The sequence below is a fragment of the Cyphellophora europaea genome (genome assembly GCF_000365145.1).
Source record: "Cyphellophora europaea CBS 101466 unplaced genomic scaffold supercont1.2, whole genome shotgun sequence".
Taxonomy (NCBI): Eukaryota; Fungi; Ascomycota; class Eurotiomycetes; order Chaetothyriales; family Cyphellophoraceae; genus Cyphellophora; species Cyphellophora europaea.
The window spans coordinates 2,899,354-2,917,748 of record NW_008481808.1 but is presented as its reverse complement, the minus strand read 5'-3'; the positions used below and the strand labels follow the sequence as shown (position 1 = coordinate 2,917,748).

At 55.3% G+C, this 18,395-nt stretch overlaps 8 protein-coding genes across 8 annotated transcripts; 4 read left to right on the top strand and 4 right to left on the bottom strand.

The window, feature by feature from the left end:
• Positions 1 to 449: 449 nt before the first annotated feature.
• On the top strand, positions 450 to 2,174 carry HMPREF1541_02615 (uncharacterized protein; the record flags this gene model as incomplete). Its single annotated transcript, XM_008716970.1, has 1 exon — positions 450 to 2,174. One exon carries the CDS (start codon positions 450 to 452, stop codon positions 2,172 to 2,174), a length of 1,725 nt encoding a protein of 574 aa, XP_008715192.1.
• A 207-nt stretch (positions 2,175 to 2,381) lies between these two features.
• Positions 2,382 to 3,608, bottom strand: HMPREF1541_02614 (uncharacterized protein; the record flags this gene model as incomplete). The annotated part of the gene is made up of 1 exon (XM_008716969.1): positions 2,382 to 3,608. The coding sequence occupies one exon, from the start codon at positions 3,606 to 3,608 to the stop codon at positions 2,382 to 2,384; it is 1,227 nt and encodes a 408-aa protein (XP_008715191.1).
• A 1,644-nt stretch (positions 3,609 to 5,252) lies between these two features.
• Positions 5,253 to 5,903, top strand: HMPREF1541_02613 (uncharacterized protein; the record flags this gene model as incomplete). The annotated part of the gene is made up of 1 exon (XM_008716968.1): positions 5,253 to 5,903. The coding sequence occupies one exon, from the start codon at positions 5,253 to 5,255 to the stop codon at positions 5,901 to 5,903; it is 651 nt and encodes a 216-aa protein (XP_008715190.1).
• A 638-nt stretch (positions 5,904 to 6,541) lies between these two features.
• HMPREF1541_02612 (uncharacterized protein) lies at positions 6,542 to 7,984 on the bottom strand (the record flags this gene model as incomplete). Its single annotated transcript, XM_008716967.1, has 1 exon — positions 6,542 to 7,984. The coding sequence occupies one exon, from the start codon at positions 7,982 to 7,984 to the stop codon at positions 6,542 to 6,544; it is 1,443 nt and encodes a 480-aa protein (XP_008715189.1).
• A 1,480-nt stretch (positions 7,985 to 9,464) lies between these two features.
• On the bottom strand, positions 9,465 to 10,991 carry HMPREF1541_02611 (uncharacterized protein; the record flags this gene model as incomplete). The annotated part of the gene is made up of 1 exon (XM_008716966.1): positions 9,465 to 10,991. The coding sequence occupies one exon, from the start codon at positions 10,989 to 10,991 to the stop codon at positions 9,465 to 9,467; it is 1,527 nt and encodes a 508-aa protein (XP_008715188.1).
• A 412-nt stretch (positions 10,992 to 11,403) lies between these two features.
• HMPREF1541_02610 (uncharacterized protein) lies at positions 11,404 to 12,448 on the top strand (the record flags this gene model as incomplete). The annotated part of the gene is made up of 2 exons (XM_008716965.1): positions 11,404 to 11,557; positions 11,613 to 12,448. The coding sequence occupies 2 exons, from the start codon at positions 11,404 to 11,406 to the stop codon at positions 12,446 to 12,448; spliced, it is 990 nt and encodes a 329-aa protein (XP_008715187.1).
• Positions 12,449 to 13,037: 589 nt separating this feature from the next.
• On the top strand, positions 13,038 to 14,021 carry HMPREF1541_02609 (uncharacterized protein; the record flags this gene model as incomplete). The annotated part of the gene is made up of 2 exons (XM_008716964.1): positions 13,038 to 13,243; positions 13,343 to 14,021. 2 exons carry the CDS (start codon positions 13,038 to 13,040, stop codon positions 14,019 to 14,021), a joined length of 885 nt encoding a protein of 294 aa, XP_008715186.1.
• A 936-nt stretch (positions 14,022 to 14,957) lies between these two features.
• On the bottom strand, positions 14,958 to 16,643 carry HMPREF1541_02608 (uncharacterized protein; the record flags this gene model as incomplete). Its single annotated transcript, XM_008716963.1, has 2 exons — positions 14,958 to 15,162; positions 15,256 to 16,643. The coding sequence occupies 2 exons, from the start codon at positions 16,641 to 16,643 to the stop codon at positions 14,958 to 14,960; spliced, it is 1,593 nt and encodes a 530-aa protein (XP_008715185.1).
• Between the last annotated feature and the right edge of the window lie 1,752 nt (positions 16,644 to 18,395).

The window sequence follows — 18,395 nt, the reverse complement described above, 5'->3', positions numbered from 1 at the left end:
GAAAATAGCTGCTACTGCACGGGCTTATCTCGCTAATTTAATCGTTTGCTTCGGCTCAACGATGCGGTGTGCATACTCGTTGCCATGTACGGATACTCGTTTAATGGTACAAGTACCCCGTATCCAGAGCATACCTGAGAAACAAGGGGTTCGACTCTGGAGTCCTCTTTGCACGCCGTAATGCTGCATTTAAATTCCATCCCCTATCCCTGCTCCTGGCTCCTGGCTGGGCTAAGAAAACATGCCGAAAACCTTAGTATCTTAGGCCAGATTAAGCCACCCAGAGCCACACAAAGATCTTGCCGTACCATTAGCCACGCACCCCACCAAACTCCGCTCCGCATCTGCCGGCTGTCTTTCCATCATCACGTGCTCGACAAACAACGTCACTTGTCCATTGTTTGAAGCAGAGAAGTCATCAGAGGTCCTTGAGACGCTATAGCAACGACATGGATGAATTCACGGCCGACGCTTTCGCCAATCGTGACGAGCCAGTTCCTCTGCTGGCCGTGCCAGGCAGTGACATCGACACTTCTGCTTCAGATGCCGAGTCAATTGCATCGACAGCCAGCGCCAGCAGGTCCAGGCGACTCAAGCAGTCGGTTTCGCCATCAAGGCTACGAACCAAAGCTGAAGAAAAGCAAGCTGAGAAGGCAGAAGAAGGAAGACAGTCGCTGCAGGATCGCCTCTTCACCAAACTCCTTGGCCAAGTCATTCCCACAGACAGCCTTGACGATGAGGGCGACAATGTTTCTTCGGTCGATCGGCGGTCCTCCCAATACGTTAAACGACCAGCCTTTTCTTTGCCTTTAATGACCAACAACTTCCGGCGCTTCAATGCACGAATTGGCATCGTCTTCGTTTTCCAAAACCGTCTTATCCGCCTCTTCACCTGGCGACAACCATCTCACACCATTTCTCTACTAGCAACATACACCTTCGTTTGCCTGAACCCATACCTGCTCGTCGTCGTGCCGCTGGCAATCATTCTCCTATTCGTTATGGTACCGGCTTTCATCTCTCGACATCCTCCTCCACCACCCCAAGCATCCACCTCGGCCACCACGCCTTACTACACCACCTATGCCGGTCCAGCCATCGCTCCTGCCCGCACTATCAAACCCGCCTCCGAAACCTCGAAAGACTTCTTCCGCAATATGCGTGATCTCCAGAACTCCATGGCTGACTTCTCCAACCTTCACGACACCCTTGTTGCTCTGATCGCACCAGCGACCAATTTTTCCGATGAGATTCTTTCCTCCACTATCTTTCTGTATCTCACAGCGCTCACCCTCGTCCTCTTCATCACGTCGCATTTGCTCCCCTGGCGCCTCATACTCCTCATAGTCGGCTACACCGTCATTCTCTCAGGCCATCCAACCGTTCAAGCCTGGCTTATCAAGCACCAGAAGACCCTGCTCTCCCCCACTTCTCCTTTCAGCTCGTCCTCCAAGAAACGCTCAGCACCTAAAATCCCAGCCCTCTTCAACCTTCCTCTCCCTTCACCTCCGACCTCCCTGCATCCTCTCATCACCTCCCTCAGCACCATCACCATCTCCACCACGCCCGAAACCCGCGAAGTCGAGATCTTCGAGCTTCAACACCGTCCCCTCTCCTCCATCTCCTCCTCTTCCGCCTCCGAATGGACGCCACACCTCTTCACACCCACGCCCTACGACCCGCTCTCGCCCGCCCGTATCGCCGGCGACCGACCGCGCGGCACCCGCTTCTTCGAGGACGTCCTTCCGCCCAACGGCTGGGACTGGCACTCCAAGAAATGGGAGCTCGATCTCGAGGCCGGCGAATGGGTCAATGAGCGTCTCGTCGTCGGCGTCGAGTATGGAGTCGTGCAACCACCATCCGCAGAGCTCGAAGACGGAAATCGCAAGGACAATGCATCGGGCGAGTTCGGCGGGTGGGTGTGGGATCTGGCGCCTCCGCCGGGGAGTGGTGGGCGTGAGGAGGAAGTCTGGCTAGCGTACGGGGACTACGATTTTGGAAGCCCCGGGGCGAAGAGTAGTGCTAAGAAGAGCAAGAAAGAGAAAAGGGAGAAGGATTGGGAGGAGGCTGTACGGTATGGAAACCTGAGGACGGGAGAATGGAGGAGAAGGCGGTGGGTCAGGGTGGTTAAGAGGAGGGTGCAAGATGAGCAGGTGGGTGGGGCTGGTGCTTGAGATACTTGAGATGCCCCGGCACGGTACACAAGCAATGAGAATACGAAGTGACGAGTTCGAGATCTCCGGCCCGACACAAGTTTTTCTGCTCATTAGATGTCTGACTTTCGATGGCACAGCGGTGACCTCTCTGGATGCCCCCACGACGGATCGTCAATGGCTCTACATCGTCCCCACTTCCTGGAGCATGACGCGTCGAGCGAATACTTACAGTGCGTCGATAGTAGCCAGCTCATGGTTCGCCGTACTCAGCGCATTCCCTAGACGTCTTGCATTCGACTGGTTTGAGCCACAGTCCAGCCTCTCCGACTCCAATCCTGGAAACCCTCCGCTCTGCATGGTCGGGCCGATCGATGGGACCGTAATAGGCTTGTTTCGGTCTCTACGTCCGTTCCTGGCAGGTTGCTGCTCTCGCCGTCCGGCTGATGCGGCTGTTCCAGAAAACAACCCCCCGAATGGCAGAACTACCAGGACGACTGGCAATATGAACGTCTCTGCTGTGGCGAAACTAGCGCGCGTGCTTTGCATAATGTACATCACCGTCAAGACTAACGGTGCCACAAAACTCTCCAGCAGTACTAGTGCCATCAGCGCCAGCGCACTGTCGTAGCTTTTATTGCCTCCATCATGGAGCAGTATACTGCGCCGGCTCCGCAGGATCTTGCCCACGGAACAGATGGCGACGATACAATAGCTAAGCAGTGCGAGCGTGTTGGTGGCTACGTTGGCCCTGTCAGTGCGGACAAGGTCCAGACCCGGCGTGGATGTCTGCCGACACAGGGCGTACGCTCGGGTAACGAATAGCAACAGGCGTGTAAGGAGGACAGCCACGGCTGCGAGGAGGAGGTAGATGTTCAAACACCAATATATTCGGCGGTGTGTCAGACGCAATGCCGCAAGTGTGGCGATAGCCTGGATGTACAGGCACGCGAACATGCAGAGCGTGCTGATGATGTCGAGGAGCGCGCGGGCCAGCGTGGACGAGAGATAGCTTGACGAATAGCCGCCAGTGAGATCATTGGTGATGAAAGGATAAGAAGGATAGTAGCCGACATTGGGCAGGGCTGCCGTGGCGCAGATGATGAGCAAGTCGATGACTTTGGTGATGAGAGCAAGAAGGAGGCAAATGTGGAAACGCTTCCAGCGCTTTTGTTGTGGTGTGATGAACAGAACATAGAGCAGCGTTGTGAGTAGCAACCCCAAGCAGGTGCCACGGCTTGTGGCATGCACGGCGACGCGTGAGCCATAGGCGTCAATCATCGACCAGGTGATGGGCGTGCTGAAGGGGTCTGCGAAGTACGGGTCGGGGCGATAGGAGGGGGTGAAAAAGAGGATGTCGTGCAAGGACCCATTGAAGCCATTGACTGGAAGGCGCGTTGGCGTCGGGAACAAGGGCACTTCGATCGTGCAAGAGGCAAGTTTGCCGTCGTCCATCAGGTTTGGAGTGCTGTTTGAATCTGAGTGTTGATGAAGGAGGGTCGACTTTGGTTAGTCTGCGACGAACAGCAAGAGGATGTCATAGCTACGGTCTTGACGTGGAAGGATTGTAATATGTGGTGCCGGTACCGTTCTCTGAAGTCAACTGTGCTCAGGCACAATACGCAACAGGCGACTTCGGTTCGTTGCTCGTTCGTCCTACGGGTAAGTGAGACACCAAGAACAATAGTAAGGGATTCTTCATATTGTTCACGATTGGGAAGCGGGCGGTACTCGGCATACCAGCTAATCAATGAATGTCCAATCACTTCATCTCATGTTGGACAACGCCGTCAGTCTCTTGCCAAATCTAGATCGTGAACTGCTGTGTTGGCTCAAGAGGGCCGGAAAGGCTACGACAGATGGCACTGAGCTAGCAGACATGCATCTGAGCTGCTATGAACCTGGCAGAAGAACGAAGGAAGGTGTGCCTCGGGATTGGTACCGAGAATCTCTGTAATTGACGGAAGTGCCTGCCCAAATCATGTCGATAGCCGGCACGAGTCTTTACCATCGGCCTGGTCCCCTTCGCCATCCAATGTCTTCGCCGTCAATGATCCGCTAACCCTTGTTCATCCTGGCCCATCTCCTGTTTCATCACTTGTTGTTGCCATGTTCGGTGTTTTTCTTGCCTTTCACGACCCTGCTGGTGAGCGCGTATTGACTTCGATTGAGGGTGGAAATTTCTGCCTCCCCTCTGCACCTGTGCAAGGCACAATTGCTTTGTCGGCAGCTCCATCTTCTGGAGTTCAGATTGGTGATTCTCTCACACGTGGACACGCTGTGCTTATCTCACTAAACCTCTCTAGAAGTTCGCCCTGGGTCGGGCAGCAAAGTCGTTGCTCTCACCAATTTCGAGGATGACGAATGCACTGTCCTCGGTAACAACGGTTCTCATCTCGACATCCCCAAGAGTGTACCCGGCAGCAAGTATAGCATCATCATTCGAGAAGGTGATCACTTCCTGACCCCTGCTGGACGGTGGGAGATCCTTTGGGAAGATGAACGTGGCAGCGTGCACAATTCGATGCGGCCTCCTCCCCTACCGGCACGTCATCTACCATCGGATGCTCTAGAACCAATGGCACCTTCTCAGCCAGCGACCTCCCCTAACAGCACGAAGACGTGCCCAATCCTGGCAGCCTCAGCTTCTACGGCTGCTGATTCAGAGTCTCCCTGCACCCCCGACCCTGATACAGATACCGGCTCATCGTGCTTATCCGTACTTCTCTCCGCCTCGACGTCAGCGATAATCCTAGATGACGGTGCTTCTACAACTTCTAGACGGTCGATAAAACGTTCATGGGAGTCGTCAAGCGGCGATGGTGTACAAAAACGGGCTCGTCTTAGTCCTGAGACTCCAGAGAGAGACAGTGAGCATGACGACGACGTTGTCAGCGAAGGCAAAACGATCACGGTCGCACCCAAGACGACTCTCTCTGGGTATATGCGTAAGAGGAAGAAGAAACAATCCCATGTTACACCCAAAGCGTTGCCAACTACAAAATCGCACCGCGGGAAGGCAATCAGCACCGCGGGAAGGCAATCAGCACCGCTACCACGAGTTTATTAACAATATCAGACTGGGCACCTATTGTCTATATGGCAGGGAATACAACGATAGACCAAGGGCACAAGAAGATCATGCGCTACTTCGAAGAGATGGGCGGATCTTGCACAAAGAGTATCGTCAGTGCAGATGTGCTGTGCGTAGGCGACGGACCGCTCGTGAAATCTGGAAGTCTTCTTCTCGCTATCTCCACAGGGAAGGTCATCGTAACAGAGCAGTGGCTCCTTGACTCGACGCGCAAAAGCAGATTTCTTGAGCCTAGCCGCTACTTGCCGGAAGACCCTGACCGCGAACGAGAATGGGGCTTCAATCTGGCTGACGCGATTGAAAGAGGCCGAAAAGGCCTTACGCACCTGCTTTCTGGGTCTACCGTCTACCTGACCAAGCGCCTGCAAGAAGCCGTCACCCCCACGGTTGCCAAGGAATTGTCTAAGCTGGCCACTGTGCTGGGTGCCGATGAGGTCAAGAAATCAGCTCCGAGCAAAAGCGCCGCAAAGAACGCCAACAACCTAGACACACTGGTTGTCTTGGGCCTCGAAGGCGACCCAGACATTTCGAAACTTGCTGACGTGAAGATTGCGGTCTATTCCAAGGATTTGCTTACCATGGCAGCATTGAGAGGAAAGCTTGACTGGTGGAAGTTTGCCTTGTCGTTGACAGTCAAGGAGGAGCGAGAGTGTTAACGACCAACTACGCGTGACAAGACATACAAAGATGGGCTCACGACATCACGAAATTAAATATCCATATGGGAGACTACTGCACGACATCCACGATGTTTACGAATGGCTGAGTTACGGAGCAGCAGTTTGTAGTCACAGCAGTACCGGAGTAAACGCGGCCAACGAACGTGTTTTGTCAACACAAGAGGCAGAACGAGCTAGAGTGTCCTACAAACATATCTGAATGCATAGAAGAGGTTAAGGCCGCTACAAGTGTTTTTGAATCAATTGAAGTGGCTGAAGGGCTTTCTCCCACCGAAATTGGCCAAACTGTTTTTCTTGCTATCTTGAGATCTCGTCAAGGGGCTCCAAAATTATGCTGGTTCCGTTCAAGCGCGGTCCCCTACCGTCTGGAACCTTTGAGAACCATCTGAAAAGAGAGGTGGAAAAACCCCGTGTTGTAAGCTAATACTGATATCGAAGTGAAGGTCTCCTTTTTTTGGTCCTAGATGAAGCGGACCACGCGCAAAATAATGCAACCTCAAGCACCCAGCCTGGCCACCCAACCTCAATCAACTACAGGCCGGAGTCTCGCCTCAGACCCGTGCCCGGCCCTTTTAAAAGATTTTCTCTACTTCCTCCTAAGTTTCCATCAGCGTTCAAACAGCCTTCCTCGCGCGGCTAGCATGCCAGCCAGCATGTCTCCTCACGACCACCTCCTCGCTGCTCATGCTCCTCGTAGTCTTCGCACCGGCCTTCTGGAACAAGCTCAGCGTGCCATAGCCACCACACATCTCGTCCGCGGCGCCGGAGCAGGGCATCTTGCACAGCCCGTTGACGCCGGGGACGGGCGCGGCGTCGTCGCGCAGCGTGTCGTCGCAGTAGCATTCCCGGCCGTACTGCGTGCCGGCGATGCTGTGGCCCTTGCCCTCACAGAAGGTGGCGCACTTCTCGTTCGACATGTCGTCCGAGGCGGTGTTGGCTTTGGTCAGCGCGCGGTTGTAGTAGTTGTCGTTGCCGCAGCCCAGATAGTTCCAGCCGTCGACGCTGGGGCCGGTGGAGGCGGTGCCGTTGCTGAGGTTGGTGGCGCCCTTGGTGCAGGTATCTGTTGGCTTTGGGGCGGGGTCGGGGCCGGGAGTGACGTCGTTGCAGCCCGGGAGGGCGTCAAGCTTGCCGAAGACGGGCTCGTCGACGACGGTGGGGATGGTGCAGCCCTCGGCTTGCTTATCGGGGCGGAGGTTGAAGGCTGCGCAGTCTTCGACGTTGCCGCTGTCGGCGGTGCAGGTATTGATGGCCTGTTGGAGTAGGGGCACGTCCCAGCCGTTGAGAAAGTCGCCGTGTCCGCCGTAGCCTGTGGGGTCGCCGGTGGAGAAGACGAAGGGCTGCGAGTTGCCGTACCACTTGTCGGCGAACTTGTTGGTCTCCCAGAGGATCTCGTAGAAGATGCTGATAAGGTGCACAGGATGCGTGTCTGGGCATTTGCCGCTGTTCATGCCCTCTGGGTAGGCGACGTGGGATTTGTGGTCGGGCGAGTCGAGGTTGACACCGTCCCAACACGAGGGAAAGAAGACTTGGGCGCGGAGGCCGTTGGCGCAGTTGTAGTTGGGGAAGTTTGGCGTTTCGGGCCTTGCTGGGCCGTTGTAGTCCAGGCAGGCGTAGGAAATGGCTTTGGTGGTGACGTCGTCGCCACCAGAGCGCTTGTACTGGTCACCAGCGACCATGCGGAAGCCCTCGGGGAAGGCTTTCATCTCCTTGCCCTGGGGGGCGCGCTGGAGGTAGTAGACCGTGGCACCACCAAGCTGGTTCACGGTCTCGAAAGAGCCGTCCTCATGTCTGTAGTAGACGGTGGGGACCCAGTAGTTGGAGTCATCGCCGATGACGGTGCACGAGGCGCAGGTGGAAGCCTGGGTGTCGTTGTAATTCATGCTGGGCTTGAAGCCGTTGCCGCCCATGATGGTGTGCACATGGCGTGAGACGGCGCCAGGCTGCACAATGGGATCCGTGCGCTCGACCACGACGGGGGCTTTGCAGGGGAGGCGCCAGAAGGCGGCAGCTGGCGAGACTGCGGCGGCCAGGAGGCCCAATGATAGAAGGGTAGACATGGTTCGTGGGAGCTGCTGGCGCTGTGGTAGGAAGTGTTTCAAAAGAGTGGCTGTTGTTACGATAGAGAAAACGAGTGTGGGAAGTTTAGCACGATCCGGGCGTGCGAAAAGAACGAATGCAGAGTCACCGACTCGCAGGGACAGGCTCTATGCAACACAAAAAACGAGTGTACTGGATGGAAGTGGTCAAGAAGGACTGGGGAGAGCAAGAGTACGTACCGTTGCCCGGAGAGGCATTGTATATACTGAGGTGTGCTTTGAGGAGCCTGCAGCCATGAGATTAAAGGCCCACGCCGACAGGAGGATGGTCATGGCAGCAGGCGGTATCAAAGAAAGTGGCGCCTTTCGGACCCCAAATTGGGGGCTTTGGCACAAAGAGCATACCGGACATGGCCAAGCTTCAAACAATGAGAACTGGACAGAGGGACTCAACATGCGCGTGGTCTGGGCGAGCGCCGCCGATGTGACGTTAATAAGCGTATATACTTTTAGGCCGATCGTTCGGACCAGCTGGCGAGACCCGAGATGAACAAAAAGATCAGGGCAGATTTCGCAGGATTTGCATCTGGAGGATTGTTTCAAGGAGTCATACTCGACCGCAAGGTGCATTGTGACTGGTAGGAAACACGAGCTGCGCTGCAAGCCAACCACTAGGGTGCAGAGCCACGAAGCGCGACTTGGCCAGGTAGCATGGTCGCCGTTTCAGACTTGATGGTTCAAGATCCACAAAGACAGGGAAGAGTAGACGAGGATGAGCAGGCGAAGAAGTTGAGGCTCAAATTTCGCGGCGTTCGTTCTCAAGGGGCAGATGCACTAGTCCGTTTCCGTCATCGCCAAGCCTCCCCTTCGACGTCTGCCATCTCTATGCAGATGCAGATGCAGATGCATAAGACAACGGACCAAGTTAGAAGATGTGCTGAAGTGATGATGGTCAAACGTCATGGAAGCTGTAGACAACTACTTCAAGCCCTGTTGACTCAACGTTGTCACAGCAGTCTCGGGCATATAAAACCACGCGTTGAGCAGCGTCTCTACATTTGATCAAGTGTGGGACGCCGTTGATGCACCATATTTCGGAATTACTAACTCACTAAATTCTAGAACATGGATGCGAAGGTCGATGCAAGTCGAAACCCAGGGCCCGTTTGCTCCGCGAGTCTCCAAGCTTCACCGTTCATGCATGTGCATCGTGGCGCTTTCCCGTTCCGCTAGCCAGGTGTTGGGGATCGAAATCTCAAGCTCGGAGAGTCCTGAATCATCTGGCTTCTCTAACCTTTGCAGCTCATGGCCGCGCCCGAGGCTGCTTTCGCGGACACCGAGATGTTGGATCTAACACCATGACCAGAACGGCAAGGTTTACTAGGCACTCTCAAACCCGAAACGCAGTCTAATTTCCCGGCTAGATACGGAGTACCCGATGCTGGCTCCTTATAGCACCAGCTAGTCGCGAACGATGTTTGTAGTCCACAGGCTCCTCTCTTCAATCGTCACTCAGCAGCCCAGTGCGGCGGTGCGTGGTATGCCATATTCTTTTCTTTGAATCCGTTCGCTCGCAGAAGTGGACCAGGTGGCCTCGTCTGTCCCGCACAAACCAAGCATAAAGCACGCCCGCCACGTAGACGGCGCTACAGCTTAGTAACACCGGCCACTGGAACTGCTCAGGCTGCGAGAAGACCATTGTCGCCGCGAAGGAACATAGCTCAAAGCCGTTCTGCAGTGATGCTTCGATAGAGGAAAACGAGCCGCGATATTCTGCTTGGACCTCTTCCTGCACGATCACCTGAGATGACAGATCGAAACCCCATAGACCCACACGGCTGAGAATCGTGCCGATGACGAGCCCAATAGCAGCCCAAGCAGGGTCGCCGGTGAGGCTGAACGCCGTGACTCCTGCAGCAAGGCACAGCATCTGCCAACTGAGGAACCAGATACCACTTCGTACTGAGCCCACGCAACTCATGACCCATGGGGCGAGCCACGTTGCCGAGATCTCGAAGCTGACAGATATGGTCCTTGCTATAGCTACGTGTATAGACGTAAAACCGACGGCCAGGAGATAAGTCACCATCTGGCCAGAGAAGGAAAGAACCGTCAGATAGAGCAACGCCCCCGCCAAGGATGGTCTCATCGCGGGATGGCCGAAATATACGCATAGCTGCTTGCGGACCTGCATGAGTGACTGACTCCATGATTGTACCTCGTTCGCCTCGATGCTTCTCGGCTCCGACAGTTGCAGGGCTGGCGTGCTCCTGTACACCCTTCTAATTGCATAATACTCTAATGGCAGTGAGAGCAAGTTCATGCCCAGATTGACGAGGATCGCGGTCTCGGTCGAATATCCGTCGATTAAAGAGACGGCAAAAGGGCCAACAAGCTTACAGAGCAAATCGATTCGACGCATCTGTGAGTTGAGGGTCCTTAAAGCTGGCGCTGAGTCTCTTGCGACAACAACCACCCAGTCTCTTTCAACTGCTACCAGGTTCATGATGGAGCATAGTTTCTCCACGCAAGCGGTCAAGGAGAGCACTCCGACCATGGCTATTTTGAGCCATCGCTGACGGGCCACGCCAATAACCATCAACCAAAGAAGAGCGCAAGACAAAGTCACTGCGATACGCTGCACAACGATCGATGTCCGAACGACGTGGAGTCGCTCGCCGGAGTCAATGTACCGCCCTACCGCTGGAGAAAGGACCACAGCAGACAAGCCACGACACAGAGCGTAGGTCGACATTGGCAGCAGCGTCCCGGGAAAGATGGCCGCCAGATACAAAACGGCTCCAAACTCGAACACACGCGTGTTCCACGTTGAGAGGAAGTGTGAAACGTACAGCCTCCTGGCCGTGGCTGTCAAGGCGACAGAGATATCCACACCGGACTCTTCTTCCATATCATGCGTGGGCCGGACATGATCAGTGGAAATATCATCGTCCTCCACTGTGAGCAACCGGGTGGTGTGCTCGATGGCATGCTGCGGGGTAGGTTCGTCTGCTGGGTGACTTGCCATGTCTGGAGAGCTGTAGAATGGATAGATCTGAAGATACACAAATAAACAATGCAGGAGTTTTCCTGCCGAACTAACAAGGGCAAGGCCGTATCATCGTAAACAGCATTGACTTTCATCACAGGTCGTTCTTGCTGGTTCTGCAGGGCTGGTTCTTTGACGCTCATATGCCTGCCGATCTTGCAGTAGTGATGCTTTGCGAGCCAATTGCGGTGAAAAGCGTGGCTCTGCATGAGTGTCGGAAGAACCCCCACCGAGATCAGCGCACCAGTCGCTATCGGCAATGACCGCATAAGTACGAGATGGCCCAACGAGCCTTATCGAACTCAAATCCAAGGTACTCGTTGATACTAAAGGCAAGCCATGCGCCATCTATTTACCATAATCGTCCAGTCTTGGGCACAAATATAGCGTAATGACTGCCACATGGACCAAGTTGATGGCATTGCCGGACCTACAGCGCTCGTCGCAATGTCTCACGGTCATTGGCAGCAACGCTTACATCTACGGGGGTGAGCTTCAGCCGCGGCATCCTGTTGATGCGAATGTCAATATCGTCGACCTGCAGAGTAAGTCCAAACAAGTCCAGATCCTCAGGTGGACTGCCTGACGCCTGATGTTAAGGCGATCATGCCTCTATCGACACCATCACACCCACCTCAGACACCGCACCGCCACGGGTTGGATCGGCCTCAGCCGCCCTAGGCTACAATATGTATATGTTCTCTGGCCGCGGTGGCCTTCAAATGGCGCCAATCGAGGAGCACGGGATGCTGTGGGTGCTTGAAACGTTCAGGCGGGAATGGACTCGGCTGTGGCCGAGCGACACCAAAGCAGCCTATCCGGAGGGACGAAGCTATCACGCCATGGCATCCGATGGTGATAATACGATATATGTGCATGCCGGGTGCCCCGAGAAAGGTAGACTCGCTGATTTATGGGCATTCAACATCAACAACAAGGCATGGAAGAGGTTGGCGGATGCACCTGCGCCATCCAGAGGAGGTTCATCGATAGCGTTTTCTGGAGGTCATCTTTACCGTATGAATGGCTTCGACGGCAACACCGAGCAGGGCGGTGCACTTGATTCATACGATCCCTCCACTGACACTTGGACGACCATCTCATATTCACCAGACGGCAAGGCTGGGCCTATTGCCCGGAGCGTGTGCAGTCTGCAAGCTTTGAATGTAGCAGGAAAGCCATCACTTGTTACTTTCTTTGGTGAGAGCAATCCTAGCAATCTTGGGCATGCAGGCGCGGGGAAAATGTTGAGCGATATCTGGTTGTTCGATATTCAGTCGCAGGAGTGGCATGCGGTTGAAGCAAGCGGGCAAACACCGCCTGCACGGGGGTGGTTTGATGCAGATGTGGTGCCCGGAAGATCTGTCATTGTTGTCACTGGAGGACTTGCTGAATCGAACGTCCGGCTCGATGATCTCTGGCGGCTAGAATTCTAGACAGGCGAGACTGGGTGGAAGCAGGGGGGCAGGTATTGGTATTTCGGAGGCCAGTAATCATCGGGCCGGAGACGTCCTAGCGTTACGTATCACTCGTAATATAAATTACAGCGCCTAGCTTCTGCTCTTCTCCACCTCATGGCTGCGCTCGACAGTCTGCCAGAGCTCATCCATATCGACTTGCGACGGCATCGGTAGCGTACCAAAAAGGGCCGGGGCTACAACAGATCTGCCCGGACCAAGCATTGCGCATCTCCGTATACTCTTCCAGCCAGCTGCCATGGTCTTAGCCGTCCTGTCTTGAGGCTCCTCCCTACCCGGCACACACCAGTCCTGGAGACAACTACAAGCCTCACAGCAGCGCACACGCATCCCCTAAACCATCAAAATGGAGCGTACAATGCGCGCCGCGCTCCAAATCCCCTCTGGCTTTGCCACTCGATCCCGCGTTTGCTCACGATGCGCCTCCGCTGGCATGGTGCAAGCGTCCGTAAACCTTGCGGCCAAAGCGCAAAATTCCAACACTGCCTCTCGTCGCCATGCCTCCTCGGCGACTCAAGGGCGAAGATCTGGTAACGAGATATCCAGAATGGTCGCCGCTCAGGTCGGCGAAGCCAATTCGTCCAAGATGCAAAATATGACCAAGGCGAAGATACCTGGCGACGTGGGTCTCTTCCCAAAGACCTTCGTTGCTGCACCGCTCGTCGACTATCTCCGTATTGCTTTTTCCAAGCCGACGCTGTTTTTGCGCATTCTATGGATGCTCTTCAAGAAGCCATTCATGAATAATTTCGGGTTCGTGGCTCCCTTCCCCTCCGTGCGGGTTTCATATCAATGACCGCAGCCAATCCTCCCACCCTGTACACACGTCTGACTAACGCCCAACCCGTACAGTCTTGTATACAATCTCGCCTGGACTCGCCGAAAAGGGTTCCGCGTCTTCTCAACCGCCTCCTTACGGAAACGGCCGATACCACTGCACCTCACCTCCCGCATCACAGATGCTCTAACACTACACCGAGAACTCAACACCGCCATCGCTGCAGGGGACAAGCACTGGCTACGCGCCCACTGCTGCACCGGCCTGGCCACAAAGGCCTGCAACCGCATCGAGCGTCGTGGCGCGACGAAGTCGGGAGCATCAAACCAGGAACACTGGGAGTTGCTGAGCTACGGTGGCCTGCCAGTGCTGGGCAGCAAAGTGCCACCATGGCCACTGTGCTCGTGGATGCCGGGGAAGGCGTACAAAGTCGTCAACGACGTCGTTGGCGCCCTGCCCGTCTCAAACGATGTACTGATAAGGCAGGTCATTGTGCGCATCACGTCAAAACAGAAGTACAACCTCAACAATGGCAAGGGGGACCAGCAGAAGACCTTGACTGAGTATGTCGTGTTGCAGAAGATTTTATTCCAAGGAGAAGATGAAGGTTGGAAGGTGTGGGGCACGGTGAAGCCCAACACAGTGGAAGAAATTCAGGCCATGGTGGAAGAGGATAAGAAAGAGGGTTCTCTCATGGATCGCGTCAGAGCCTTGATGCCTTCACAGGGTGGTGGGATGGGGCCAATGGTGTAGTTGCATGCAATGCATGAGGAGTAGCCGTCGGTCGGCATAAGTCAAGTGTGTGTTTATAGATGTGAGCACAGCTGTACTTCTACTGTATTAGTCGGTTGGTGTGTGAAAACCCCTAGACTACTATGTGTAAAAACCGTTCCACTACCAACACACACAACGTACAGAGACACAAAGCCTCGGGACTCATTATAGCCAACTCAAGTTCATGTGTACGAGCATTGCCACGAAACAAGATCGATTTGATCCCATCCCAGCTTCGCCGAAGCACCGATAACAACCACCTCTCCTCTCTCCACTTATTCCCTTCGCGTTTCTTCTACCATGTCAAGTCAAGTCAAAAAGACAAGTACTGGATCCGCTGGGCCTTGTAACGCCCGAAAAGCTGGAACCACCAAACTTGGGGGAAGAATAGTTGAAAAAACGTGGTGGGGGACATGTCTATAAACCACCCTATGTGAGCTCATGGCCGTGGGCCGTTTCATTCGGAACTCCCTTTAGTAAAGCATTTTGGACATTGATGCTGGCGCCGGCGTTCGCATTGCGCCCCTCATCTCATCTGCGTCTCTTCTTCGTCTGCGCGCCTGCCCGTTGCGCAAATCGGAAGGAAAAAACGCTAGTAGCTTCAACCCCTTGCCCCCGTATGCGTTAGTTGATCGTCAAAAGAAAAGTGTTGTCGTCGGCGGCGGCGGCGGCGATTTGTCATTCATCGGTCGTAAAATGTTAGGTTTCGTGCGTGTTAGAAGTATACAGAGCGAAACGAATTGGCTGAACCACGCCATGCTTAGGTTCCTCCTCCACAGCTTTTTTGGCCCCTTCCCTTGGCCTTCTGCATGTCTCTGACCGAGCGGAGCCTTCTGTTCGCGTGTGTGCCGTTGATAGATGCCCACCGCGCGGCGACGAGCCAATGGCACCGTCATCAGTACAAGCTTGCCGCGGTCAGGTTCCCAAGCGTCTCCGCCTACCCCTTGCGCCACCTTCAGGACGCTGCGCCAGCACCTCTCTCAGCATGGGATCGTCGCGGTCTTTCTCCATGTGGTGCACGCGCACATGCCGCTGCAGGTTGTCAGGCCGTGGGTATCGGTGCGTCTGGTCTGGACAGAAGGGGCAGGTGTAGCCTGGGCTGGTGTGGACAAGACCGTGCCTGTTGGTTCGTTGTCAACTATCAGTTCGACCGTCGACGTCGGACCATGTCAAAGGGGCGGAGGAGAAAGTATACGACAAGGGAACAACATACCGAATCATCTCATTCTTCCGCTTGAAGCCCTGTCCGCCGGGGCCACGGGGGCAGTCCCTAACCGGACAGAAGTGCGGGCGCTGGTCGGAGTGCACGTTCATGTGCGAGTTGAGGAGATACTGTGTCTGGAAGGGGACGGCCGTGCAGCCAGGCATGGAGCAGCGGAAGATGCCATTGAGGCTCGCGGCTTGGGCAGCGGCAGCTGTAGAGAGAGCGGCGGTCGGGGAGGAGATGGAGATGGATGAATTGGCGCTGTGGTCTGATGGGAGGGGTTGGTGGGTGGGAGAGAGGAGGGGACCGCTGGCCGTTGTTGTTAAGGTGGGCTCTGCTATCGATCCGGGTTGGGCTGCAGATGGTGGCGGCGGTGCTGGGTGGGATGAGGTGCTGCTCAGTGGCGTCGTTAGAGAGCCAGCGGGTGACTGGGTTGTCCAGGCGGATTGCGGCGTTGAGGCCGAGGCAGCGTAATCAGAAGGGGTCGATGTTGAATTGGTTTGCTTGCGTGATGTTGTCCACAGCGAAGGATTGGAAGAGTAATTGGGCGGTGACATTGCTGACGAGATCGAGGACAGTGGATGCCCGAATGTTGAGGACGCTGAACGAGATAGGTAGGGGGACGGCGCTGAGAATGGAGAGCCGGCATCGCTGAGTGCGGTGGTCAAGGACGGTAACGTCTGCCTTCCTTCTTGTGGGCCAACTGACGGTCTCGGAGGAGACGTCGTCTGCATCGCAGCTAGGGTATTATTGGGGTCGCCATTGCGCTCATCGATCGTGAACTTGGAGAGTAGCGGCGATTTGGCAAGGGAGTCCTCCACGAATCCCTCCTGCCGTGGTGCAAGCGACGGCCTAAGCGGAGGCGGTCTGATGTCGTATTGCTGTTTCTTTTCAGCATTGGGCGAGGGTGGATCTTGCAGCGACAGTCGACCTCCATTGCGGCACAGAGCGCCCTCTAACGACTCCTTCCTTGCTCTGAGCCTGAAGTCTCCATCTTGGTCCTGCTTCAGGACGTCTGAGTGAGGGATATGGTCCTCATCGGCCGCGTCGATCGTTGATCGCGGAGGGTCAATGCTCATCGGCCTGGGCGGGGACGAATTGTTCTTCTCTATAACGGGGAGCGCATGATTTAGAGCATGCTCTGCAGCGTCGGGATTGTTTGGGGCCAACTGACTCAAAAGAACATAATCGCCCTGCGAGCCCGGCTTGCGATCTTCGTAGGGTCCGCCGCTCTCGTCGACGTCGCTCGGAACGGCCGACGAGTCCCTGGAGACCAAAGGCGGCGATTCTGATACGTGCCTCAGCTTGACCTCGGTCACCTCCAGTCCTGGGCTCTTCAGCCTTGCAATTTGGGCCGCCAACGTCTCTGAATAGTCATCCGAAGTCTCAGTAGCCATTGGCGTATGCCATCAGTGCCGGTTTGCAGGCAGTATTTGAGACGTGAACGAGACCATTGCAGCCCTGCCCCTCCTAGCAGTCTGTCATTGCGTGGACTGGGGCTTGGGCTGGGGGTTGGTACGATCGACGGTGCGGTCACACTCCACTGCGAATCGTGAGTCAGCTTAGTCGGGACAGCAGCAACGAATAGAAAGGTGAGCACACAAAGAGCAGAATGGGCAGCAAAGCCATGAAAGAGGCTCAAGGTACTAGTGAATACGATGCGCCCAACAAAGTAGGACGACGCGAGTAGCTGAAATCGAACCTTTGGAGAGAATTGGGAGACCATGAACGGACTGGAGGTCTGGACCGCCGGCAGGCATGCGGGAGCCTCAAAGTCCAGAGATCCATCTTAGCTGAAGTAAGGACGCGGAACTTCCCCTCGCAGCGATGGTGCTGCGGGCCAGACGATGGCCAAAGGGAAAGCAGTGGCATGATTTGACTTAAAGAGGTGTCTAGTGAAGTAAGAAAAGCCGACGGACGTACCTCTGATTATTGAGTTCGTGGAATGAGAGGCTCTGCTCGAGGATAAAAGTGAGGCTGAAAACGGTGTCGATGGGCAGAGCGAGCTGAGAAAAGTAGGGCTCTCGATCTTCACGAACGGGTTGACAAGTCCAGCTTATGACAGCAAACCTGCTAATCGAGGCTCACTCTACTACCGGATTTGCGACACGGGCTGCGAGGTGTGAAAATAGTACAGCCACACAGGTCTGAGTGTGTTCGGCACAGCCAGACAAATCGAGGCGTAAGTCCAGAACATCCACACGGTTGGGCGCGGTCGACAGGGATGTGAAAGGTTGGATCACAAGACGGGGAGGTGCACTTTTATCGTCGTCACAATCAAGTGCGGAATCGGCGGCAAGGTGGGGGAATTGTCAGGCCGTCAGAGAGGCATTGTGCCTATTGTGCTGCAGAAGCCACATAGAGGCAGTGCTATAGATAGTGTGCAAAAGAAAGAGGCTCCGGGACAGAGCTATTCGTGATGGGTGTCGAGGTGTTCTAGAATCTTTGAGAGCCGCGAGGCAGACAGCTGAGACCCCCCGCGATGAGGCCCCTCGCGGCAACGATCGGCGTGACAGGCACGATGCGTGCGTGCCGAACGAAAAGCGGCACGGAGGCGACGACTTTTGCTAAGTCTGACTGGTCAATACCTGTAGACGAGGGTGGGATGCCCTCTGGTCACTGGATGGATGCAAGTTCGTGGAGATGGGGCGACGGGTCATCCTATTGTGAGCCGCGACGCCCGCTAAACTGCAGCCTGCAGGTTGGGTGATGCAGCAGTTACAGCAACTTCTGAGGCTCTAAAGAATGCATGGGCCACGGGCCAAGTCGCCGACACGGAGCATCATCTTGCGACGGGGGTGAGGGGCCTAAAAGGAGGGGTCCTCAAGCGCCAGAGCTGGTCAACCTCGCTTGGCCTGCATTAGTTTAAGCTCGCTCAGTCCTCAACCTGCACTGCTGTCAACTCCGGACTTGACATTTTGAGCCTCCTCGTGCCCGACGTCGGCCTCAAACCGCGCCCGTTCATCGCTGAACTTATGCCGTAGGTAGTGCACTTGCAGTCTTCGGCCAAGTGCAACGTGGTAAGCACTTAAGCAACTGCCGACTACCCCCCATAACCAGGCAACAGCGAGGCTGCATCGACGCTGGTGCGCCAACAAGCTGGTTGTCCTTTGCTTCGTATAGATGCCTTGGCCTCGGAGTCAAATGAG